Genomic DNA, 25,873 nt, shown 5'->3' with positions numbered 1-25,873 from the left:
CCTCCAGGCAGTCCTCTTCACAGAAAGGTTTGTATTTCTCAGGTGATTAAAATCACTCTGCTTTTGGCCATCTGTTTGAGACCATCACAAAGCTATGCTGTAATATAATCATCTGGAAATGTACTGCCTATGGTGCCTCACTGATGAAGTAAGAGAGCATCCAAGTCATAGTCAGCCTTTTAATTGAAATGGAAAAGGTAAGAAAGCCTGGGGCTGCAGAGTGAGGCAGAAAAGGACGTGAAATTACAGCACCACCAATACAGCTTTTATAAAGAAAACTAAAGTAATATTTTCACTTGCAAGGTCAACATAGGATTAGCGGTAAGGCGGGGTCACCTACTGCTTCTGTGCTGCTCTAAATACTCAGCACGTATTAGAAAATTAAACTTAGGATTGATAAACTGCCCAGATCAATTACAGATTTTTCCCTAGAGAAACTGCATGAAGAAATGGATGTTCTCACATGCTACCTAGCATGGAGGTGCTGACACTGTTAAAAGATACCACTGCAGTTGAACAGATCAGAACACACTACCACAGAAAGAAGGCTAAGTGCAGAAGCAGCATAGAGAAATCAGCCCTAAATTAGCACACACCAAAACAAAAGGAGTGAAAACTCTACTGACACTGTTCGTAACACCATCACAACTAATTCCAGACTTTCCTGTTCTAACCAGATGCTTTTCTTAATGTTTTCGTGGCTTAGATTAACAAATGCATCCATGACCCGTATGAGAGGACTGGCAACATAGACACCTTCCTTTCAAGGGATCAAGAACACAGAAGTGCCACTACCACACACAATATTGGGAAGGCTACTCTTACTCAGACTCACACTCAAGTAATACATCTACTAAAAAATGTTAAAGAAAAAAAGAAGTCTGTGTCAGAACCAAGATTAAAGATGCAAAGACCATCAGTGCTCGTAATAATCAGCCATGGTCCTCTCTCTGCCTAACGCGTAAGACAAACGAAGAGAAACAATCAAAGTTTCACAACAGAAGGACGCTGCCTATTGGTATGCAGGTACTAACTCTATATGCACACACATCTGTGTCCTCTACACACCACTGCCAGAACAGAAAAAAAAAAATCAAACCTCTAATACCCACTGCAATGACCTTTTATTCTTAACACTGTTCAACTTCTAGTTATCCAACACCATGGGAATATACAGCAATAGATATACCTTCCCTGTAACAAAAAGCACAAGATCGTAATGGAATAGGCCATGCAGCTATGTCTAGAATATGAACACCCTCAGGAAAACACAGGAAGGTGCAACGGCCAAGTAGAAAAGACTTGCTGCAGTAGGGCTTAAGGCAGAGTAGGTACCACTAAATTTGTAAAACAGGATGGCACAGGTGCAGCACATGAATTTCAATAGACAGAGTTGAAGTATGGACGCTAACTAGAGGATTAGATGATATGGACTGTTCTCAGCCCTACTACTGGGACATCGTATAGCTTCTTTCTACTTCACTGTTCTTCCACTTCCCTTCCTACTCTGCCTGCATCACCTGCACATGTTCTGTTCCTGAGAACAGAATCTACCTCTGCATGCATCATGACTAGCTCAGTAGGGTTCAGACTTTGACCAGACCCTCTTCAGGTCTACCCATCTACATTAGCTTACTGTAAAACACGATGAATATAAATACTACAGATGAGAGGGAACGGAGGATGACTAAGGGAAAAATGGAATTAGAAGCATAAACAGGGTGATAAACTCCCTAAGATGAATGCTAAATGAAGGAAGGTCAATGCAGCACTGGATGCTAAGATTTAAAAACAGGATATCACTGGTAAATCATCCAGTGACAACATCTCATTGCAGTTGCTTATTTAATTAGCATATCACATTACCTTGCATGCTTGAGATTGAACTCAGATGAGTGTGAATAGACACCATGGAAAACCAAATTAAATTGTATTAAACAATACAAAAATGAAACTTCTCAGTAAAGCATCATCAGAATATATACAGATATAAATTTACCTCAGCTCCTAAGCTAAGGGAGATTATTTCATCCTCAAAAGCAGAATGTGTATCAATATGAGGAGGAATTCCTGCACAAAAACAGAAAGAAAAGTCATTATAATAAATAACAGAGGGGTATCTCTTCTAGCAAGCTCTATTTACATGGATGTTCACATAGAATGGGACCTAGGGCTGAACAAACAAAATTTATAAAGGAGTCTTCCAAAACAATTCAGGACAGGATCAGCCCAATGGATTAGATAATAAAGCCCCCAGATTAGATAATAATGACACAGTTAACCTAAGTGTTCTCTATAATCAGTAGAAATATCTAGAAGACAATTCAGAGCACCCAAAGGCCTCACTCACCCACTGAAGACTCCTACTGGTCACCTCGCTGCAGCAAGCACCTGAAATCATTATGCTCTCTTCTTAGCTTAAAACTAACAGTTACACTGTGCTGGGTGTCTTTGGGCCTTAGCTCATCCACAATCATGTATTTCTCCCTCAGGCTCTTCCCCAGGAAGGAATCATCTCAAATACCCCTTGTGTTGCTAAGAAAATGAAGGTGCAAAGGGTTTCAGCTTCAGAATTAGGACCTACTACTACAAACAGATACTGTCAGGGTCAAACCCTGCCCCTCTGCTTTGCAGTTCTCAAGAGAAATCTACACACCATTGCTGGGCTAACCCCTGGGTAGTAATTCTTTTGGGTGTGTATGAGTAACCACATGTATTTGAGAATTTCCAAAAGGACAGCAATTCCTTTCTTTCATTCTTTTTATGAAAGAAACTGCCATTCCCTGAAACTTGTGCCACATATTTTAACACAATCAAATTTCTTAGTTGAAAACATTTTTTCCTAATACTGTCAGTCAGCTCTACAAAACATAATTATACACCAAATTTTACCTCCAGATATAAATAATCTGAATTTCATTCAGTTCAGTAAAAGCAATACTCATGTTTTATGAGGCCAACATTTAGTCTAATAGAAAATCAGTCAGACCCGAAAAGCAAGGACACATATCTGCTTGTGTTTGCTCATAATTTTTATTCAGTATGAAGCACTGAAACTTCCTTCAGACGCACACTGAAAGCAGCATAATTCACTGTACAACAAGAGGACAGCTCAGCATCACCCGAACAATTCAACCAAGACCACACTGACCTTCTGGCTGTTTACATTCCACCTGTGCAGCACATAGTAAGAGACAGTCACCTAAGCATTCAAATGTGGGTGGTTACTTTCAAGTATAAATCCAAAACTTTAATTATTAGGATCATGAATGAAAAAAAGTGTTTTCATAAAGGAATTCATTTAATGTGTCTTCAACATGGCCCCTACAGTTTAGATACAGCTTAGTCATCGCTCACTTTTTAAAATCTCAAGTTTAGTGTCCAGCGACAGAATCTGGCTCATAACACAGATACTAAAGGCATTAATCTGTCTGCACTCTATGTTCATTTATATTCTAACAGTTTGCACTTCAGAAAGGGTATTGCTTTATCTTGTTTTGTTTTTAAAAAACTGCTTCTGTTCTTGATAGAAATCTACAATTCCAGCTAATCTCCTGAGGTCCCTGCCAGGAGTACATGACTGTAGCAATTTAACAGATCGGCAGATACATAAACAAACCTGATCAGCTTTTCAGACTCCTGTTTGGCACACACTAAATTAGCTGTCAGACACTGATGCTGAAAGAAAAGCTGTTGTCCTTCTTTCCTAAGGACAAATTAGATATCCACTCTAGAGGAAGCCAGATAGTTAGCCTTGATGACTGACCTTAGCAAAAAGCACAGCACATGATTTATTCCCTAGAGGTGTGATGAGAAGCAAATTTCTCTCCAGTCTGGGAAAGATTATAGAAATTGAGAAATTTCTTATTCCCCAGATAAGAGAACACTTCTTGCAGCATACTTAAGAGCCTATATATCACATATACTAACATTATACCATGTAGTAGCAGCAAGAGCTGTTTTCTGGAGACGATGCACATCACAGGAAGCAAGGAGAGTTTGGGGAAGCAATGAAAAAGCACACAAGTGCAAAAAACAAATAGGACTACTTGTTCCTGTATCCTTTTTTGTTGAGTTTCCATGTTATGGTCTTGCATTCTGGAACACCATCAACTTCTGTAACAGTGTTATCAAAAACTGTACTTGTGAACACAAGTTCCTGGGTTCAGAAACCAGTATGAAGACATTAGATTTGATATAAAAGATCTCAGGTCAAAGAGTAAATACATTAAGCAAATTCTTACATCCTGTCCCATTAGATGCTATTCTCTTCTGAATTTCAGTTGAGGTAAAGATCAAAATTTTTGAAAGATAAAAATATTTACCTTGTCCAGGTTCATACTGATTTACAGTCAGTTGATCAGGTTTATGTTTGATATATCCCTGCTTCAAGCACTTCTCCAAGAACAAGCTACAAATTTCAGGAAGACCTATTTATAGAAACAAAACTTTAAGCAGGGCGGTTTTTTATACTTTTATCCTTTCCATTTACATTAAGTATAATAACTAGGCAAAATACACAGATACAGACAGCTTCATAGATATGTAAGGCTATCTTTAATAATAATCCCTATGCATTTGCTCTAACACACACATCAGAATTGTTGGTCAGATCTGCAAGGACGATGTACATGTAACACCTCACGTTTAGAAAGGCCATTCCTCCAAGGTCACATTTAGAGGCCAACCAGGCCCACTCCTAACACATGCAAACTCTTTTATCCCTGCATGTAAATAAAAGCATATCAAATCAGGGGCAAAATTTCCGCCAAACACTGCAATAAGGAAGCTGCAGACAAGAACCATAATTATTATGCAGAAAGTTAGAAGTTGTGCAGAAAGCTCACTAAAAGAAAAAAATTACCCCCTAAAAAGCTGCTATTGAATTAAGTATCACCAAGTAAGTGCTGAAGTCAATATGGTTTTGAAACAGGAACAAGAGTCCTTCAATGAATCTTTAGTGTGCTATTTTAACAGAGGACATAATTTATATTCTGTTGGATATAACACCCATAAACATGTTAATAGCAGCCCTTTCACAAACCTATTGATTTTTATGTTTTGTTTTCCCCCAATTAAGTATTTCCATTGATGCTCTTCTCACACATAAAGAACACTAGCTGTAAGACAGTTTCACTGCTAGAACCACAAAGTAACCAGAATCCACCCCTTGAAAGCTACACCCACCACAGTACCCATGCATGACCTTAAACACCTTCAGGTTTCATACGAGTTTAAACACCCCCCTATTTTACTATTTTTAAATCTAAGACTATAAGATGAATCACTTAATTTGTTCTGATTTCACAGCTCTCATCTCCAAATAAGAGTTAGTCAAACCTTTTCAAGATTGGTGTGCATCCAGCAAACTTCAAGCTCGTCAAGATAAATATATGTTGCAATACACACTGCAACCCCAAATTAATATGCAATTTTAAACACAAAATCATTTCATGGAACAAAAGAAAATTAAAAAGACAATTACAATCTCAAAAGCCTTATTTGATTTGACCTCAACAAATGGCAGCAACTCCTGGCCACAAGTGTCTGGAAAACAAGCTTCAAATACTTACAACAGTCTGAAATAGATCCCATTCACAAAAGCGCCGTTCAGTGTGTGCTTAAGATACAGTGAAGGTTCTCCTTTTATTACAATCTCAAATCTATACCTTAGTGAGGATTAAAGACTTTATATAATGGTTCAAATATCTGTGCAAATTACTATTTTATAGCAAAGTTCTCACCTCCAGGTAAAGGTTTGTCTTTATCAACATTGTTGTTATCATAGCGAAACTCATACCCAAAATGTTTTACTTTTCTATGCTTTAAAGTCTTCTGGGCTGTAAAAAGACACAAGTTTAAAGTAAGATTAGACTACATAAAATAGTAGAGGCAAATTGCTACGCTTCCCTATTCCATTTGACCTCCATTAAACCTAAACATTCTTTAATTAAGAGCTAAAACAATCTATGTGACCTTCTTTATTCATGGCACACAATTCTTCTGCCTCGTTACCTTTTGTAACTGTATCAGGCATTCACTGTTGTTTAAAGTCAATTTGACCCTGCTTTTGTACATGCAGGAAGTAGAAGAGCACCAACATTCTTGACTCCTGTTTAATGCATCTTTATTCTTGCTTTGACCTCTGGCCTAGCACTTGATTGATAACCTGGGGATACAGCAAGATCCTTCACTTTCACCAGTCAACAAGTTGTACGTTAACTAAGGTCAATATAACCATTTGTGTTGCTCCAAGGAAAAAAACCACCAAACTCTTGAAGTGAATTCCAAGACCGATTCATTTATTAAGAGATTTGATTCCACACAACTCGTATGAAAGCACAGAAGCATCCAGAATGTGTGTTTCACTAACTTATTTCTGATTTAAAAGAAGGTAAGAGTTTTTTAAGTAGGACATAAGTTTTTTTAGATAAGATTGTAGGTGGTTTTGGATGTGGCAATCTTATTCAAGTAAATCTGTATTGGGATATCAATTCAGACCACTTTGCCCCAGTAGTTTATCACTTGTAATATAACACCCAATTTCTAAAATACCAAGAGCAAATACACAATGATTTCAAACAATACATTTATCAACATACAGGCTTTCTTGTAAACTGAAACTGTAGGAAATAACAGCATAAATTCATGGGAGGCATGAATTTCTTCAGTTTTACCCACCATTTTGAGCATCTTCATCTCCTATCCAGTCAATACTTTCCAACATCCTCCTTTCTTCCTCTGGAGAAACTACCTTTTCAATGACTACGAGGCCTGGAGGCAAGTTTGTAGGAACAGCATTCTTCAAGAAAACTAGGGTGTATGGAAAAAGAGAATATTGTCACTCTGTAGGGAAAATAAAACCAGGTGTTCCCCATAGGATTATTTGTTATTTATGGGAATATATTATAGCTGTAGGAATATTTGCTTTACTGATACAATGGAGTATCTAATTTGGTGAATGAGTAATTCATTTTTGACACAAGAAAACAGGGTAAGGCCCAAGTTTTGCATCACAAAAAGCACTTTTTAGATTTTACTGCGTAAGACTGGTAAGACTCCACACTACCCAAACGCAAAACCACCTGTGATTTTCCTGTCAAAATAATGATTAAAAAAAAGATGATTTTAAAAAAAATCCAATCATTTCAGGATTATACCAGCATTTTAGTTTTCTACAATTCTGATTTACCTCTGCTTATAGCTGAAAAGCAGAGTGCCACTGTAATTCTAACATTCCACCTACCACTAACAGGAAAAAACATGATTTCTTATTTTCTATTATTTTTTGATATTTGGTGTCTAGGGAAGCAATTTGTAGCTAAATACAGACAAAAATACAATACAGTACAAAACCTAGAAAACAGAAAATGCCTGTGGTATACAGGCTTTCAATTTGATGTCCTTATTTTAAAAGCTTTTCACTGGCAGAATGTACAAACCATGACCCAGAAGTCTGTTCACTAGACACTAGAAAAACTTATAGACAGAGAAACAACCATTCTTGTATGAAATAGCTAATGGTCAACCATAGAAAAAAAAAAAAAAAAAAAGTTTGAGAAAAATGAAAAAAAGCAGAAATTTTATTCTGCCTATTTTCAGTCTTGGAGCTAAGATAGAGATCACAAGACCGTCACCACACAAGAAGTCCAATGAAGTATTCAGAGATCCACTGGTTCCCAATTTATCTCCTTAATCACAAAACCTTCAAATGCAGCATTGAATGGTCTTGAAACTACTTAAGTGGCCACCTTGTGCCTCCAAGTAAAATAGTTCAAATTTGAGTATCCTATCATGGAACACAAAGACAAAAGGTTATTTTATGTGCTGAATCTTAGATTCTGGCTTTCATTCTTTCTCTGCTTATATACTGCTTTTAGCTATATTTACTGTCTAAGAAGTAAAAGCAAAGAGAAGTATGCAAGAAGCTTATAGGTAAGCATAAAAATGATACCTTTTTCCACAAAATTACTATACAGAACAACGTTTTGGCCAGAGTCTCCCAGCATTAATTCTTTTCCATTGAGGGCATCAAAGGCTTTCTTGGCTTCTTCCATTGACCCATATTTCACAAATGAATATGGTTTATTCGGTGGCATTAAAAGTGCTTCCACCAATCCGTATTCTTCTACTGTCTTGAGGAGTTGTTGTCTACTCATCCCATTACCTAGGCCAGCGTTAGCAATAACTAGGTTCTATGTGAAGAGAAAAAAGAAAATTTAGAATTACTGATTACTGCTGATTGAACTAACACTCTACCAAGAAATCAACTCTCAAGAAAAATGAAGCAATGCCATAATTACTTTTTAATATATTCCACACAGAATAGTTATATTTCAATTAGCTAGGTATATGAACCTAAAGCAACCTTTGTCCAACACAAATTCTGGTAGAAATGCTTGCAAATGCTATTATAAGACCACTTAAGCTTCAAATTGGCATATGCAGGAAGTGTTCTGTACACAAAAAGTGACACCCACAGACATCATTTTGGAGTTTTCTAAAATATTTTTTTTCTAGAGCCCAGTTACTGCTAACAAAAACAAATAAACAAACAAACAAACTTCAAAGACTGTGATTCTTTTTCGTTGTTGTTGCTGTTATGAAAGTTTTCTTTGCCAAGGAGTCTTTCTAAGCACAGAGTGATTGATATTCCCAGTCACACCATACACCAGGTTCACCAAAAAAAAAAAAGTGGCCTCTGTAAACAGACCATTTAGTTCTGCTCCAACACTCTTATCTGAGAATTCACCCTTTTTATTATTTTTAATAAACAAAAGGGATTTATGCCCCATCCTTATTAAAGCAGATTACTTTGAGAACAATCATAGAATGTTTTGGGTTGGAAGGGACCTTAAAAATCACCTAGTTCTAACCCCCCCTTTCTCAGCTTTTCTTCATAGGAGAGGTGCTCCAGCCCTCTGATCATCTTCATGGACCTCCTCTGGACTTGTTCTAACAGCCCCACATCCTTCTCGTGCTGGGGGCTCAGACCTTGACACAGCCCTCCAGGTGGGGCCTCACAAGGGCAGAGCAGAGGGAGACAGTTACCTCCCTCCACCTGCTGCCCACCCCTCTGTTGATGCAGCCCAGGATGCAGCTGGCCTTCTGGGCTGCAGGCACACACTGCTGGCTCATGTGGAGCTTTTCATCCACCAGAACCCCCAAGTCCTTCTCTGCAGGGCTGCTCCCAATGAGTTCCCAGTCTGTGCTCCTGTCTGGGATTGCCCCGGCCCAAGTGAAGCATCTTGCACTTGGGAGTGTCATTAGGTTCACATGGGCCCACTTCTCAAGTTTATCCAGGTCCCTTCAGATGGCATCCTTTACTTCAACTGCACCACTCAGCTTGGTGTCATCTGCAAACTTGCTGAGGGTGCACTCGATCCTACTGTCTACATCATTAACAAAGATATTAATCAGTACTGCTCTCAGCATAGACCCCTGAGGACACCACTCACCACCAGCCTCCACTTGGACATAGAGCCATTGACCACCACTCTCTAGGTGTGACCTTCAAGCCAACTCCTTATCCACTGAATGGTCTGCCCATCAAATCCATCAGTCTCAAATTTGGAGATCAGGATGTCATGTAGGACCATGTCAAAGGCCTTACAGAAGTCCAGGTAGATGACATCGGTCGGTCTTCCTTTGTCATCATAGAAGACCACCAGACTGGTCAGGCAGGATTTGCCTTTGGTGAAGCCGTGTTGGCTATCTCAGATCAACTGCTTATCCTATATGTGCTTTGAAAACAATTAACTGCTTTACTCTAGGTCTTCATTGTGATTCATGTACAAAGTTATCAATGAGTACGCAGTTTGTAATACTGTTACTGGTTCAATACACATTAGAAGAAACACAACAAAACAGAACTTTAGAAATGACTATTATATATTTTAAAAAAAAAAAGATATCCTTTGCAAATCCAAAATCCTTTAAAAAACTTTTTTTTGACATGTAGAAAGCTATTTGCTATAACACAATGTTCAATCTAATCATGGAAGTTTAAATCCTTTTCTAAGGCCAAATGAGGATGCAGTCTTGAAGTTCTGACTGAGCCCTGTAACTCCAAACAACTAGCAACAATTTACTCAGATTGACTCCATGCAATGCCTTTCCAGAAAGCTTTCACACAATCTTTTCCTTAAATGCTATAAACGCTCTATGACCTTTTCTGAAAGCAGCTGGCAAAGCATTCAATAGTTTCAAATTGTAGTGTTGCACTTCCCTAAAAGACATAAAATTATGTTAAAACTGAACAGAAAGATTATTAACAAAAAATAAAATATTTTTTAAATCAGTGAGCACGCCTGAGATACTGCTGTGATTATGCTTTTTGTAGTGGCTCTGTTAAACTTGCCATTAGCAATGCATCAGGCTGTCCGTACGGATCACATTTTTCAAAGGTGACCATATCACTAATTATTGTTTTCTGGAATGTTACTAAGGGGGAGGCCCATGTGTGCAGAGGAAATGAGGAGACTCAAACCAGTGCTCTCACTGGCTGTAGGCAGGTCACCTATAAAGACCTTCACTACGCCACAGCAGCATGTGCAGAGACTGTTCACGTTCTCATGACAGCAATTTCAGTAAAATCACTCTTATTACACAAAGCCTGAAAGCATTTTCTGTACTCTCTGCACAAGTTTGTTGTGGTTTAACCCAGCAGGCAGCTCAGCACCACACAGCCTTTCACTCACACACGCCCCACCAGTGGGATGGGGAAGAGAATTGGAGGGGAAAAAAAAGTAAATGCTTGTGGGCTGAGATAAAGACCGTTTAATCTGCCAGAAAAAATGAAAGAAATAATGGTAATAGTAATAACATGTACAAAGCAAGAGATATACAATGCAATTCCTCACCACCTGCTGACCAATGCCCAGCCTCAAGTAGCAGCCGCCCCCAAGCCCTGCCAGCCACCCCATATTAATTGCTCAACATGGTATCATATGGCATGGGACACCCCTTTGGCCAGTTGGGGTCAGCTGGATGTTCAAAGGAAGGGTGCCCTCTACACATCACGCAGCTGATGCTACGTGGAGTTGAATAGGAAACCCCAGTCACCCAGGAATCTGGGAAATGATCATAGACTGGCCAGAAGACAGAGATTTTGGAATATCACCAGAGGAGGAGATGACACATGCTGAAGAAGTCCCACTGCATCATGAGCTACCAGAAAATAAGAAGCAATATGCATTGTTCACTGATAAGTCCTGTCATACTGTGGGGGTGGAAGGCTCCTGTACAGATTCCTACAAGGCAAGTTGCAGAAACTGCTGAAGGAGAAGGTGACTCGAGCAATCTGCAGCAATGAAGGCCATCCAGCTGGCTTTAAATACTGCTGAACAGGAAAAGCAGCCAGTGCTCCACCTCTACACTGACTCATGGATGGTGGCACCCGAGGTAGAACTGAATCAGACAATGAGACTTATTTCTGAAACAACCTCATAGATACCTGGGCCAAAGAGCATGGTATTGAGTGCGTATATCATATCCCCTCCCATGTACCAGCCTCTGGGAAAATCGAGTGATATAATGCACTGTTAAAGACTACACTGAAGGCAATGGGTGCTGGGACATACATTTGACAAAGGCCACCTGGTTAGTCGATACTAGGGGATCTGCCAACCAAGACAGACCTGCCCAACCAAACCTGTTACGTAGCGTACAAGAGGATAAAGTCCCTGTAGTGCATGCAAAAAACATGCTATGGAAGACAGTCTGGGCTATTCCTGCCTCAGGCAAAGGCAAACCCATCCGTGGGATTACTTTTGCTCAAGGATCTCTGTGCACTTGGTGGGTAATATTGAAGACTGGGGAAATCCAATGCGTACCTCATGGGGATTTTAACGTTCGGTGTGAATAGCCCATGATTTGAACTGCACGATGTTAATTACTATATAATACTGTATGTCATCACTACTATGATTGCTATATGTCATACTACTAATGGTAACACAGTAAGACTCACCCAGATAATGACAAATGAATTTTGATAGAACTCGACAAGCACAGTGGTGATGGAATCAGAATTGGCTTCAGCATGCAACAATACAACAGCACACACCATTTCTTCTGCCCTGAAAGACTGTTGTGGCAGGTGGAGCCCAAAGTCATTAACTAAACAAACTCAATGGGCATTTTCTATATGTATGTACATATTATATGCATATATATAAATATATATACATACATTTCTGTATCTGAATGGGAAGAAGTTTTAGGACCAAGGTGAACAAAGCTGGAGTAAGTGGTTTAGCTCTACAGTATGTTCCAAGCCAAGTTAGCAACTTCCCCCAACTGGCAGAGGGAAGTAAGACCCTCTTTAATTTTTTCTTTCTGCCTGAAAGTTCCCACCACTTTTCTTTTGCTACACCAGTATTTGCCAGTTCCACTTCTGATCTCTTGAAACTCTCTACTGTAGCAGAAAAGTAACAGATCAAACAGATGGGTAGTTTGCTTGTAGGTTAGGAAATAAAGCATCATACGGTAAAGTTCATTGACTGTCGTAAGAAAGAAGCAGAACTGCCCCCTGTCTAGTCCCCTTTTGTGCACGGGAAGAGAAAGTTCTCTTTTTAACAGCTGCATGTCAGTCAAGCAGTTCAACTGTCACAGTGCCACATCCTAAATCAATTTAGGTGAAGAAAACAATGTGGACAAGATTTCTGAGACAGATGTGGCTTTTTTATTCATTTGTTTGGTTTTTTACAAGGGATTTAACAGATAAGACAAATTATACTTGATGGAGAAGTATAGCAGAAAAAGATACAAAAGCTAAAAGCCGGAGAAGAAGAAAAGAAATCATATGGAAAAGAGGAGAAAAGCACATCTCCTTCAAAAGGTAACATTTCTCATGCCGTCTTCTCCTCCCCAAGTCAAGGAGCTACTGTTTCAGATACAAAAAAAACTTATCTAATGACTTTCAAAGCCTCTCTGCAGACATTAAACTGATGAAGTACACTTCTGCTTTGAACTCAAGAGGGAGAGAGAACCTTTAATCTCAGGAAGTGCTTCTTAGAGGAGAACTGCATTTTAGACAAAGTATATGTGCAGACGGAACACATAAACAGCATTTTATAATACCATAAATATCAGAACTGTCAATCACCTGTGTGGCATGGGAGACACACTCAATGCCCTCATGTCTCATCAACGTATGCTGAGCTCTGACCTGCTTCCTCATTATCTTCTTCTTCATTTTGTGGACTTTCAAATTATCTTCACCAGTTCTGTCAAATTCCATTTTGGTGATCTGGGAAGCAAAAGTAGCAACATATAGTAAGTGTCTTGCCTAAAAAATGAAATACTGTCTGCTGTAGAGAGATACAGCAAACCTCCCCATCTTGTAGTTTTAGGACATTAATGGGGCCTGTCCTGGGACCAGTGCTGTTTAACATCTTTACCAAAAGATAATACCAGACTTTATTAACTACTAGGGGCTAACAAACCAAGTCTGCAAACTCTATCATTCTTCAGTCAATAGGGCAATTTTCCCCATTTTATAAGTTTTGCTATTTAACTCTTTTATTAAGAAGTCCACCACTAAACCATGCTCCTAAGTTCTACATCTACATGTTCCTTGAAGACCTCCAGGGATGTTGACTCATTCACTTCCCTGGGCAGCCTGTTCCAATGTCACACAACCCTTTCAGTAAAGAAATTTCCCCTAATACCCAACCTAAAACTCCCCTGGCACAACTTGAGGTCATTTCCCCTCATATTATCACTTGGTGCTTGGGAGAACAGCCTAGACCCCACCTCACTTCACTGACCTTCTCCAGGTTTTGTTGCATCTTTTGCCACTCCTATCATTTAGACCACATAGCAGCTTCCTACACCCCTCTGAGCCTAGCTTCTTTTTCTTTCTCTCTTCACACTTCCTTCAAAGCCAAAGGAACAGTCGAGACCCCCGTAAGACTATGACAAAGCTGTAGACATTTATGTGGCTAGACTTTGCCTTTCTTTTTTTTTCTCTCCCTATAGCATGATCTCTTAGCCATGTTTTAGGAATTTATTTTCTTCTTTCCCCAAACTCCTCATAACAATATAGAGTTGGACAATGAAACTGCAGCTGTCTATCCTTTCCCATGTTTTTTATTACTGTTAATAAAAACTGAACTGATAACAATCTTTCTACCTCATCTTCACATCACCTCAAAAAAATGTTGTGGGGTTTCTTGGTCTTTGCTTGTTTGAAGAAAAAAGTTATGTCAACCACAAGTATATTTACTTATTTAAATGTCAGCTGCTTTCACAGTCTATCATCCATTTGCATATCTTCTGGCTTGCGAGACTTCATAGCTCATTCATGATATCTAAATTGCAGACACAATCATGATAATGTGACAGTGTACTACAGGAAAATGGTAAAGGTCAAAAAAGTTTCACAATAGTAGTTGATGCAACTTTGTTTTGAATGTCTTAGCAAATATTTTCTTTCAAACAAATGCAAATATGCTAGTAAAATTGTTACAAAAATATTAAAAAGACACATAGGATCCATAAGTATATATGCCTTGTGACTGCTGCAGCATTACCGTCATCAAAATGCACAACTACTGGCTGTACTGAAAGAAATATTCTTTAAAGGGAATGAGAATGATGACAGCAGAGGCAGGTAATAACAGATTCCAAAAAGGAGCAGAATAAACTCTGCTGAAGATTCAGTCTTTTGCCTCTCCTCACCATTTGTTGGTTCTTTCTCCTACCCTTACTCTTCCACTCCCAAACCCAATTTTACAGCATTTTTTACAGTCTCAAATTAATTCAAACAATAGGCAAAGAAATTTAAAACAAATTCTGGCAAAGCAAGCAAGTTACTGGCATAGCAGGCTCTAACAATTCTATCCTGATACTGTGTCAGATTCCCACTATCAGCTCTGAGATGGTACATGCATGGCCATAACAGTCTGAACCCTGACTTTCTGGCTAAATAGAATTATTGATTTTTTACAGAGATCCTGACCACATAAAACTAAAATGTACTCCTGAGCGTGACAAAAAAACTAACCAATTACTAAGCACCATGATCCATCCTACCACCATGAAACTTTTGCCAGTTCCTTGAGTTTCTTATTCAGAGCTAATTCAACAATAATCATGCTAACATGCTACGTACAATAACGTACAAAAATCTTCCTAGTGATAAACTGTAACAGGGAACAGTTTATGAAAAAGGAGACTACTGAAATCATTATTTCCTATGACTTCAGAAACATAAAGAGTAGAGGCTGAAAATCTCAATTGGCTATAGAACCAATCCTTCTGTAAGATTACTTTTCATTTTGAATTTGTTAGCAAACACCCTTACCAGGATTCATCCAATTTGCAGGCTTGTTCAACAAGCTCATCCATGAACAAGATGTCCAATCAACAAATGTGGTCCAAATGGCTTGGCCTGCTAGCCTTCCTTGCCACACCTGGATGAAAGGAAGCCAGTAATTTCATGGACTGCCCGCGTGCAGATTTTCATCTTCTCAGTAGTGGGGATAAGCAGTTCCATATTGCTTCAAAAGAAAGTATAAGAGAGAGACATCTTTGATTTGGTAGGATGGGGTTACAGAAATAGTAACAACATAGGATGGATTACTTTGTGGAACCACGCAAATCTGGTTCAGAAGGAAAAGCATGTAGCTACACTGCCCAGACCAGACAGATTGCTATTGGGAAGCCTCTACAAAAGTGACCCAGATGAAAAAAAAAGAGGTGGAATTGAACAGATCAGGCCTCTTACAAAGTATCTGTGCTTCCACACACTGCGTGACTCCATCCAATCCCAGGGAAAAGCAGCTCTGAGTTTAGTCAGGCCTCAGAGAAAAGGTTCTCAAAAATTCCCACAACCTCCAGGCAAAGGCTAAGTCATGGCCCAATACTTGGCAAACTACACAGAAACCATACCTGAAAAACTACTTTGTATCCTTTCACTACCTCTGAACCAAGCAACACAAGGGCCAAACAGGGTACAACTCAGAAGCGTAACCAAGGTAGTTAGAGCTGATGGGGATGCCACAACCCATTCTGCCTGGCTTTGCAGCTGCTGCTCAAAAGGCTGCAGACTTCCCCAGATGTTGTGTAACGCTTGTCAACAGCACCCAGACCTCTCCAACCCCTGGAGACATCTCAGACAGCACCACCTGCCTTTGCTGGGACAGCACAACCCTCTCTCCATCTGTGTCTAAACTGGCCCTGCATTCTCTGCCTTGTCAGTGGTGCTGTTACCTGAAGCCAGTTCTGCAGCCTCAAAACCCCACAGTCTGCCATAATTTCTGAGTTAAGGAACCACACTCACTTGTATGTAAGCGTGTGCAAGCGTACACCTGTATTTGGTGGCATCTCACACCCACTTTACAAAGCCCAACATGACTATAGGGGTAGGAAAAAAAAAAGCACGGAGCAGTGGAGGAGTACTTCGTAATTCCATCACCTCGTTTCACGAAGATTAAAAGCGAAGCTCCTGAAAATACACGGAGACAACCTCCCCTGCAGTTCTAGCTCAGGTTACAGCATCAGTGACCGGCTTGACGCTACAACAGGGGTTAATTTAAAAGTTCACCGGGGGATGCCGGTGTCTGCGGAGCTGAGCGGCTGCTGCCAGCGGGGGGAGCGCTGCGCCCGCTTATGCAGTTCGACAGCTTCTCGTCCGGGTTGGGGTCGGTTTTGTTCCCCGGAAACACACGTAGGCAGACACTGCGCACACACACACCAAAACTCGTGGAAGAAGTGACATTCACGAACTTTGATGGCGAAATCTGTATGTTCCAGCATGGCCCGAAAACACCCGAAAGCGCCAGCGTATTCTTGCCGGTATCCCTACCGCGTTTTCGCCACTGAAAGCCAGCACCTAAACCTCCCACCCATCTCCCTCAAATTTACGGGCTCTGGGCACGCGTGAAATATAGTAAAATAGCAGATATTTTTAAAATAGTAAAAGTAATAACAACCAGAATCTGCGCACGCTTTTCCGCCCCCCTCTCCGTTGGGGAGCTGCCACCCTCTCCCCCAGCCGGCGCCGCACGGTACCTGGCTGGCGGCCGCCATCTTGGGGCAGGCAGCCCCGCCGCTCCGCCCGCCGACATGGCGGCGCCCCGCCCTGGGCCCGCCCAGCGGGACGGGTCCCTGCCGGCCGGCCAAGCCTGAGGGAGTGTGTTCTCGGGCGAAAACCCTGCTGGGAGGTTGCAGGATGAAAAGAAAAAAAAAAAAAATCCGGCGGTGCTCGGGGCTCTATAATGGGTTTTCCCGAGAGTTGGTATGGACTACGGTCGTGTCACGGTGCTAGGGGACCGGGAGGCTGGGCGGTGTGCGGAGGGAGGGGAGTGGCCGCGGCCCTCTCGTTCTGTCTTCTGTCACGAGTTCACGGTTTTTTTTCCCCACTGATGTGCACAGGATCGTCATCGTCCTTCCAGTGTATCAATTCCTTCCAGTGTATGAATTCTTTCTCTGAGCCGGCAGCAGAAGCACAGCAACATTTGAACCCACATCCCCAGTGGGGTAGCGGCACTCGGCCCCGCGCTGGGCTCAGTTGTTTCACAAAGCACAGTGTTACATACACAAACCAGAGCAGACCCATCCCCTATACCCTACCCAGAGCTGGGACCCCAGAACCTGGCACAGAGCTATCACCCAAATATCACCTGTAACGCTATCAGTGCCCACAAAGGCCAGCATTGCAGCCAGCACTGATCAAATGACCTTTAGCAAGCCCTGCACTAGAGGCAGAGGAAGGCAAAAACATACCAATAAAGCTAAGGCCACATGAAGACTAAGCCTATGTTTGTACATTCTCCCATGTCACTTCTCTGCTCATGAGTAACCCCACTAAGGCTGCTTAGTAAATCTGCACTGCTGAGCCACCTGCTACACTTGCTGAAAGAAGTATCTCACAGCTCACTGGCTCCGTGTGCTATAAAGTCATCCTGAGTCAGACAGAAAACGCCTAAGTCTTCTCTTCCCTTCATTTTTCTCTGCCATCATAAACTAATCTAGCCTCATGCTACAGCACCACCACCACAATATAACCTCTTTCCCCCTTTTTTCTCCAAAACACTGAAGTTCAGCATTACCTACTTTCTTCTATTAGCAGGCTATTCTCACCATAGCTTATTATCCAAAAACCGCATTTTTTTTTTCTCTGTTTAACTACCAGGCTGGTTTATTTTCTCTCACTCAACCTCCTCTGTGAGTATTTAACCTTTTTCAAGATCAATTAAATGTGGGATTCCCAGGTGGGTGGTAGGCAAGGCAGCCAATGAGCCTTGTAGACCTGCAGTCAGAAGCCAGCTCCATGACTTTGTCCCAGATCCACACTCTGTATGAGTCTCTCCATGCAGTTAGGTAGTAGGGCTGTGCCTACCCAGGAAAAAAAGTTCTGTTTTGCTTGGGGTATATAACATGACCTGTGCTGCAGACAAAGCTATCCCATGTGCAGGAGGTACAAGCACACTGAGGGTATGAAGCTGATGGGGCAGATCTGGCAGCCTGTGAAGACAGTATTTTGTCAGAAAGGGAGTCCCACTTTTTTCCTTCCACCACAGTCAGTGGTCCTACATAACTCTCCATCTTTGACCCACACAGGCCATGTGTACCCTCACAAGATATTGTGATAGCAAAAATCTTATGCTTAAGTTTTCTCACACATACAGTATGGATATGGATGTCTACCTAATGAGAGTATGGCGGGGAGCTTGTTAACCCTTGCAGACACTAAGTATTAGCATTGTCTGGTCTTTTTATAAGCCAGAATGAATGGGGGAAAGAACAACCACGCAGTGCCAGCAGCTGCTGTCTCTATGAGAATATTCTGTGAGGCTCTCAGCCCTGGAAACCATGCAACCTGAAAACTACTGAAAGGATGATTTTAATGAATTCAGTTTGTACTTCATTACCATTTGTACTGACAAGTGGAAAATACCTGCCCAAAGGTTGTTTCTGTTAAGTGCCCACATTCCAATTCAAAGCCCTGACTGTGTGGGCTCTCAGTTCTTGTACTTGGCGGTCTATGTGTGTTTTATCCCACTGAGACTCACTGCTGGTAGGTAAGAAATAGAACATAGGCTTAGTGGGATGTTACATTTCAGAGCACAAACCAAGAGATTCTGGCAGCTTCCTAATCCTATGTTCTCCAGCCATTGTTTGGGTTTATTTTTATTATTCAGCTTTATTCTCTTCAGAATTGCTTTCTGGGGGAGAAGAGACATATTGTGAACTTTTTTTTCTTGAAATATCCCCATATGATTAACAGAAGTCAAGAATTCAGGATGCATATTGGAATAATCTTTCAGTTTTTCCATTGTAAACATATCAAGTTATATATCAATATAACTTCTATAAACAACATTTGCACATAAGAAAATTTCACCAATTAAAAGTAATACAGTTAAAAAATGACCATGTGGGTTTTTTTGTTGTCATAGTTATTTTGTGGTTTTTTGCTTGTTTGTTTTTTCTTAGTGCAACCTTATTTTGGTCAAATCAGAACCACCATTTCCTTTACAATTTAAGCCCTGAAGCACTGTGCAGTTCCTTCTAACGCCAGTTAACATGGGCACAGATTCCTCCCACAGATACCAGTGTGCTTATTGACCACAAGTAAAAATACATCTCCATATGGTTAACAATATCATCACTGACTAACCCACAAAATAGCTTACAGAAGAAGGGATTCAAACACATTTGCATTTCATGTTAATATAATCACTGATTAAAAGCACTTTGGGAGAAATCTCAAATTCTCTTTAAAAAAATCCAGTTTTAGAATAATATTTTGCTTTTAAAATTCACTAAATATTCTAGTTTGGAATTAATTAACAAATTAATTTCATATTTTTCTTAAGAAAAAGTATATATATATATCTGTTAGAAAGACCTGTCTTTGGCTCTTTTTTTTTATTTATTTATATATTTTTTTTAAGCATCTCCCGAAGCAGAATGTCATGCTCCCACTTACTTTTAGGTGAGGAATAAAATGCTGATGACTTATTCCAGGAGCAAATTACATATTCACTATGCTGTTAGCTGTTTCACCTTTGCCATATTTGCCTATTCTCTCTAATTCCCCATCCACTTCATATGATAGTAAGTAAACAGAAACAATTGTTTTCTACAACAAAACACAGGTTATGCATCCATCCATGGAAAGACAATCTCACTCCCTTTGATACTGCTGCAAGCCAAGCCATGCTTTAGCCTAATGTGATCACACTGGATTTCCATCACTTTCAAAGCCAATTAAAAGAATATCACAGGAAGGTAGCAGGATTTATTGTATCAAATCTCTTGATTTGAGAAGCTGCAGTTTAAGAATCATGACAAATAGGATATGTTTCAGAATAACATTTTGTTACAGAAATAAGAAACCTCTTAGCTCAAAATCACCCAAGAGTGGTTACTGTATGGTACTGTAAAGGAGTACCATAGTAAGTGATGAGACACAGATGGATTGTTTTAGGATAGCATTCATGTAATAGTGAGGGACTTTGACAAATATCTGTTGACCTAAATTCAAAATGTGCTACTGCTGCTGCTTACAATAGTAACATTCTCCGTAACAAACCTCTGCAATGCCAAAGGCTTATATTTTTCAGGAAGACAGCAAGGCTGGCTCTGTGCTGCATGTCATTTTGATTCTGTATTTGTGCTGTTCAATGCTAGATTGCATATTTCTTTCTAAACAAAGAAAAGCAATCCCCAAATAACTTTCAGAATATTTTAGCGATTGCATAAGACCAAGAACAGAGACAGGGAGAAATCTAGACCCTGGTAAAATCAATGGGGGTTGTGCCAGTTATTACAGTGAAGGCAGGATTTATCTTTATTTTCAAACACTAGCAAACAAAAATGTTTTATTTTCAATAGACTCAAAACATTAAATAATAATACTATGCTTGAATACTTTTTTTTTTCCTTTCCTTTAATATAAGCTGATTTTTTCATGAAATCTTTAGATTTGGTATCAGAACTTTTAGAAATACATTAAATAGCATAAATCTCACAATAACATTGTATGATTTGGCAACACTTTTGTGTCATAAACAGAAAATTATTGGCATGTTCAATTCCATCATTGTGAGGTACCATCCAACTGTGCAGCAAGTTTCTTTGACACGATGATACAACTTCTGAGTTTCTGAGCAGGCAGATCTCAGTGCTGTGTTGGGACAGCTACAGACCTCATCAGCCAGGGAACCTCAAAGGTCAGTGAATGTTTAGGATTGGGCAGAGGTTAGCTAAACCTAGCACTTCTGCTATGCATTGAGATTGCATTAATGTAGTGTAAATGTGTTATAAAACTTGTCAGGGAGGAAAATTTTAACTTCCATAGCCAGATACTGAGTCACCATCCCTGGAGGTCTTCAAGAAACATGTAGATGTAGAACTTAGTAGCATGGTTTAGCAGTGGACTTGTCAGTACTGTATTAAAGGTTGGACTAGATGATCTTGAAGGTCTTTTCCAACCTGAGTGATTTTATGATACGCTACAAAGGTGTGCCTGCATTGCTGGGTCACCATTAATACATCACTAGAACAGGGAGCACAATTCTGGAGGCTTCAATGAACAGCAAGTATTTGATCAAAATATTTGATCCTTTCCTGGAAAGACCTCAGAAAATTCTTCTGAACTTTCAGGCATAAGACAGAAACAACTGTAATTCTGATGTGCGTGCCACAGGTCTAAAGACCTTTCAGTGTCAGTACTGCCAGTACAGAACTCCAGCTCTTGCAATGTTCCTGACATGTGAACACAAATGTTGACAGAGGGTTTCCTCATTTGATTAAGGAAGACTCTAAGAGATGTAAATTCCCTAGGCACAATTACTGGAAAGCATAATGTCCATGAAGATCAACTAAAAGCTCCCAGTGCAGCTCCTGGCATGCTGTCTCTTGCCAGCTTTTTCTGCTCACATAAAACCTCCCAGTGAATGGTACCCTGCCTCCAAAATCCCACATGCACCAATACTAAGCAAATCACACTGTGTAAGCAATTATTTTGTCCTCAGTTGTAATCTTCTTAGTTTTCTCTGAACATAAGCTATCTTGGAGACTTAGAATTTTAAATCTTTCCAAAGCCTTGGCTCCTCTGCTCTAAGAATACTACTGGCATTCCCACTGCTCTAGAACAGCAGCCCTCATGCACTCTGAAGCAATGAGCCACTACCAGTTTCTCATCAGGCACTACACACCTTTATCATCTTTTTTTTTATTATTATTTGAAAATACTGTACAATGGCAGTACTACATGACACATCCATAGACCATCTACTTTAGGCTTGGAGATGATTACATCCATAAATCACTTTCAGAACCACTTCTCCAAAAAAAATAACTGAGTACTCTGTTGCCTCTGCTGAATAAGGAATGCTGCTTTCATTGCCTGGCAGACTCTTTCTCTGCAATTCAGGCAAAGTCTGGGGAAGATCATCTTGTGCTACTCCAGTATAATTTCTAGGGCGTCAGAAAGTGTCGAAGAATAATATGAAGTACTGAAAGAAACATACAAAATATTGATCTCCCTCCAATATTGAACACATCAACACATCTTTTAGTTTAGCCTTGAAAGTCATGTTAGATTCAAAGCACAAAGGCTGAAAATGATCGTCTCTTCTTCAAAGCCTGCACACGCTTTACATTCTCTTCTTGCTCTTTACACCTGTTCCCTATAATGAGACAGGTAGCATTATTTTTTGGAATTACTGGTTGAATTATATTATTCTCTTCTAGCCCTACAGTCAAAATCTTACACTAACCTGGCAAAACCCAGTTCTGTCACAAGCAATTAGGATTTAGTATGTGCTCAGAAAACAACTCTACACAGGGATCCTCCCTGATATATATCTATACTAGGTAGGCAGTCTGCTTTCCTGCATATCTGGAAACCACCGTTCTTACAGTTATCCTTCAGGGTATAAATGTAAGATAAAGACAATCATAGAATATCAGGCAGTGAATATGCCTATTTCATCAGTCAGTGCATTTTTAAGGACACAGTGCTTGCAGTCCAGACACAATCTGCAAAGCTAATTTTTAAACATATAGTGTTGTTTACATATAACTGAATATTATGAAGTTTTCTCAGGTCTTTTGCATTTCCATGAGTCAGATCCTCGGTTCTTCAATAGGACTGAGGAAAATACTGCAATTAAACAGGCTGGGACTCTATACTTGCAGCCCCTTCCAGGCATCATCTCAGGAGGTCTCATTAGCTCTTGCTCATGCAATAGATTGGCCTTATCTGGAAGAATCGCTGTGCAACCATAAGCAAAGGAATTTAAGTTAAATTTTTGAAACATTAACAGTTATTTGGGTCACCCCACTTGCTTGCTCTTGTAATCCAGTTTTCATTGACTTCTCTGGATCTGCACACATATTCAACACATCTGAAAAAAACAGAAGTCGCAGGTGTTTCAACTGGATAGGCCAAAAAATTGATTCATCCAAAATTAGTGGATTTTCTGTCAAACATCACTTCTCTGTGACTCAGTTTGTCAGTCTATATGACATTTGAATAAATATTTACCCAACTCACCAAGGGTTGTGAATCTTTATGAATCATTGCTTGTGTAACACCTTGTAATCCTTGAAAGAAATGTAGCATATGCATTCAGAGTATGGATCTGATTAACTGCAGAGGATACACGAAAAGAAGAATAGATAAAGAACATTCATGTCTCTTCTTTTCCCTTGATCAAAATTTGTTTTCAAAGAAATTCTTTATTATAAATACAGTTCTTTCTTCTTCGCACATAATGTGGTTGGTACAGATCTTAGTGAAGAAGATTAGGACACAGTCTGATGCTAATCAGCATATTCAAGATTGTTCACTTTTATTAGGATAAAAATGCAAGCACTTGTAGCATATAATAATTGAAATTCTTGTCTTTTTTCTTACTATTTCCACATGAAAATATCAAACACTGATTTAAGTTAAAACACAATGACATTAAATGCTCTTAATTCATACGAAGACAAAGCCCTTTCCTGGTAGAATTCTTTGCTTCAAGAGACGGGTAAGCTAAATGAGCATACTGGCTGCCTCACTTAGCTGTCATCTCTCTAAAGGCTATATGAGTAAACCTGACACACTTCATCTCTCTTGCTACCATCATCTACATGCTTTTGCTATTGTCTCCCATGTTAAACTTTACAGCATCTTCAGTGAAGGAATACGAGAGAAATAAAGTGTGGCACTGCAAATAAACAACATATCTAGGAGAGAAGTTTAAGAAATGATTGTGAAGGTTGTGTGTAAACTGCTGTAGTTGCAATAAAATCAATGCACGAGAGCCATGCAGTACACCATCTCAGGACATTTCTGTGTTTGATGCTTGTCCTGAGCTAGGCACAAAGATCTGCCAGCTGGTCAATATTTCAAAGCAGAAAGTTGATACAAATTTCAAATATTGCAATGATTTCACACACAGTAAGAAAATAATTCTTAATTTGGTGAACCAGATTTCTTAAGCAAACAAAATTATAGATGATAAAGACTGAAACATATTTTGTCATCCTACCATTCTCTTCATCACAGCAGGATGGTTCTTTACAACAGGTTTCTGTAGTGTTCTGCAGCTCACTTGTAGGAATGTATTTTGGGGGTGAATATCTGCAGGAAAGTCCCCATACATCTGTCACTTGCACAGGGCACTGTTCCAGGAATGGATTCAGCGCCTACTTGAATTTCCATGCAGACCAAAGAGGGGAATCCCTTACTGCATCACATAATTTGGGATCATGGTCATTACTTGGGCACTGCTTGGAATGGGGAGGAATGCGCTACAAACCCCAGACTTCACCCAGTAAATCCCAGCAAAGATATGCCACAATTATGTAGAATAAGAACAAAAGGCTTGTCGATCTGTTATGCAGTATCAGACATACAACAGAGATGCTAACCCAACTAGCACATGAGTATCCTAAGATGAAAGGCTCCAAAAGTGTGATAATTCTTACATATAAGCAAATCTGGAGATGTTTAGTTCTGCTTCTGGATTTGCATGGATCCCCAAGGGGCCTGCTTACTTTTTCCTCTTAAATTTATTTTTATTTATTAAATGCAAACCATAAAGCTTCAGGCATATATATAGAAGTTTCTGGCTATGATGATGTAGAAGTATGAACTGTACTGGGAGCACCTGTCCTGCATACTTGGTACAGAAAACAAATTACTATTGGCACCTTTCACTACCGAGCTTGTGCACCTCTCTCGTGATTCCTGCTCCCACTAGCAGCCTCACAAACTTCAGATTGCCCCCCTCCCCCCCGCCCCCCTTACTGTACTTTTTATTTGGCAGGGAGCTTACACCCAAATGTATGTGTGAAGAAAACAGTGATAAGCTGTGCTCAGACAAATGTTGTCCTCCTGTCTGCACTGTGACATGAGCATCCTGTTCACCTGGACCATATGACACCTCCCAGAAGACACAGCTGTGTGTTTGCTTGATGCCATCCTATACCCTGGGTAATCTGAGCTTGATTCTTCCCTCAACATCTTGACAAAAGCATTAGCATCAGACTTGCTAATTACAGCATTCCTTTGTCATCTGTTTGCGACTTTGGAAAGCCTCCAGTTCACCACAGACCAGTGTCTGGTCATTTCTTATGGGGCTCTAAAGCCCACATTCAGCAGTTTCATACAAAGCACAGGGTTTCAAACGAGAAGAGGTGTGATGTGTTTTCATACAGAGTGAGAGCAAATAGTCATTTTAAATGAAATCAGCCTTCTTGTCTTCCAGTAGGTGAGAGTACCATAGCTTTTTTAATACAGAGCTTTTCCCTACAAGCAAAAATGTTTGATCAGCTAAAAGTAAAAAAAAAACACAGCAGTTGGTCCTTCAGTACTTAATCCACTATTGTTCCTTTGATATCATGAGTATCATTATAC

At 39.9% G+C, this 25,873-nt stretch overlaps 1 protein-coding gene and 1 long non-coding RNA gene across 6 annotated transcripts in view; both read right to left on the bottom strand.

Moving 5' to 3' along the window:
• ALKBH8 (alkB homolog 8, tRNA methyltransferase) overlaps positions 1 to 17,131 on the bottom strand; it is a 45,821-nt gene extending 28,690 nt beyond the window's left edge. Inside the window, exons 1-8 of one of the 5 annotated variants that reach the window (XM_035327338.1) lie at positions 17,020 to 17,058; positions 15,311 to 15,506; positions 13,109 to 13,252; positions 7,955 to 8,195; positions 6,682 to 6,813; positions 5,745 to 5,840; positions 4,326 to 4,430; positions 2,000 to 2,070 (exon numbers count right to left, since the gene is read on the bottom strand). In XM_035327338.1, the coding sequence (XP_035183229.1) occupies positions 2,000 to 2,070; positions 4,326 to 4,430; positions 5,745 to 5,840; positions 6,682 to 6,813; positions 7,955 to 8,195; positions 13,109 to 13,243 (780 nt within the window). In that variant the 5' untranslated portion in view covers positions 13,244 to 13,252; positions 15,311 to 15,506; positions 17,020 to 17,058. Of the gene's footprint in view, positions 1 to 1,999; positions 2,071 to 4,325; positions 4,431 to 5,744; positions 5,841 to 6,681; positions 6,814 to 7,954; positions 8,196 to 10,113; positions 10,229 to 13,083; positions 13,253 to 15,310; positions 16,291 to 17,019 lie in introns of those variants that run through there. The other 4 variants (XM_035327328.1, XM_035327347.1, XM_035327364.1 and 1 more) reach the window with 4 other exon arrangements.
• A 5,340-nt stretch (positions 17,132 to 22,471) lies between these two features.
• Positions 22,472 to 24,147, bottom strand: LOC118167703. Its single transcript, XR_004751232.1, has 3 exons — positions 24,093 to 24,147; positions 23,519 to 23,614; positions 22,472 to 23,369 (listed from the first exon to the last, which is right to left on the bottom strand). It is a non-coding gene; the product is annotated as an uncharacterized LOC118167703 (long non-coding RNA).
• Positions 24,148 to 25,873: the final 1,726 nt, after the last annotated feature.

Source organism: Oxyura jamaicensis, chromosome 1 (assembly GCF_011077185.1).
Source record: "Oxyura jamaicensis isolate SHBP4307 breed ruddy duck chromosome 1, BPBGC_Ojam_1.0, whole genome shotgun sequence".
NCBI lineage: Eukaryota > Metazoa > Chordata > Aves > Anseriformes > Anatidae > Oxyura > Oxyura jamaicensis.
This window is presented reverse-complemented; position numbering and strand designations above follow the sequence as displayed.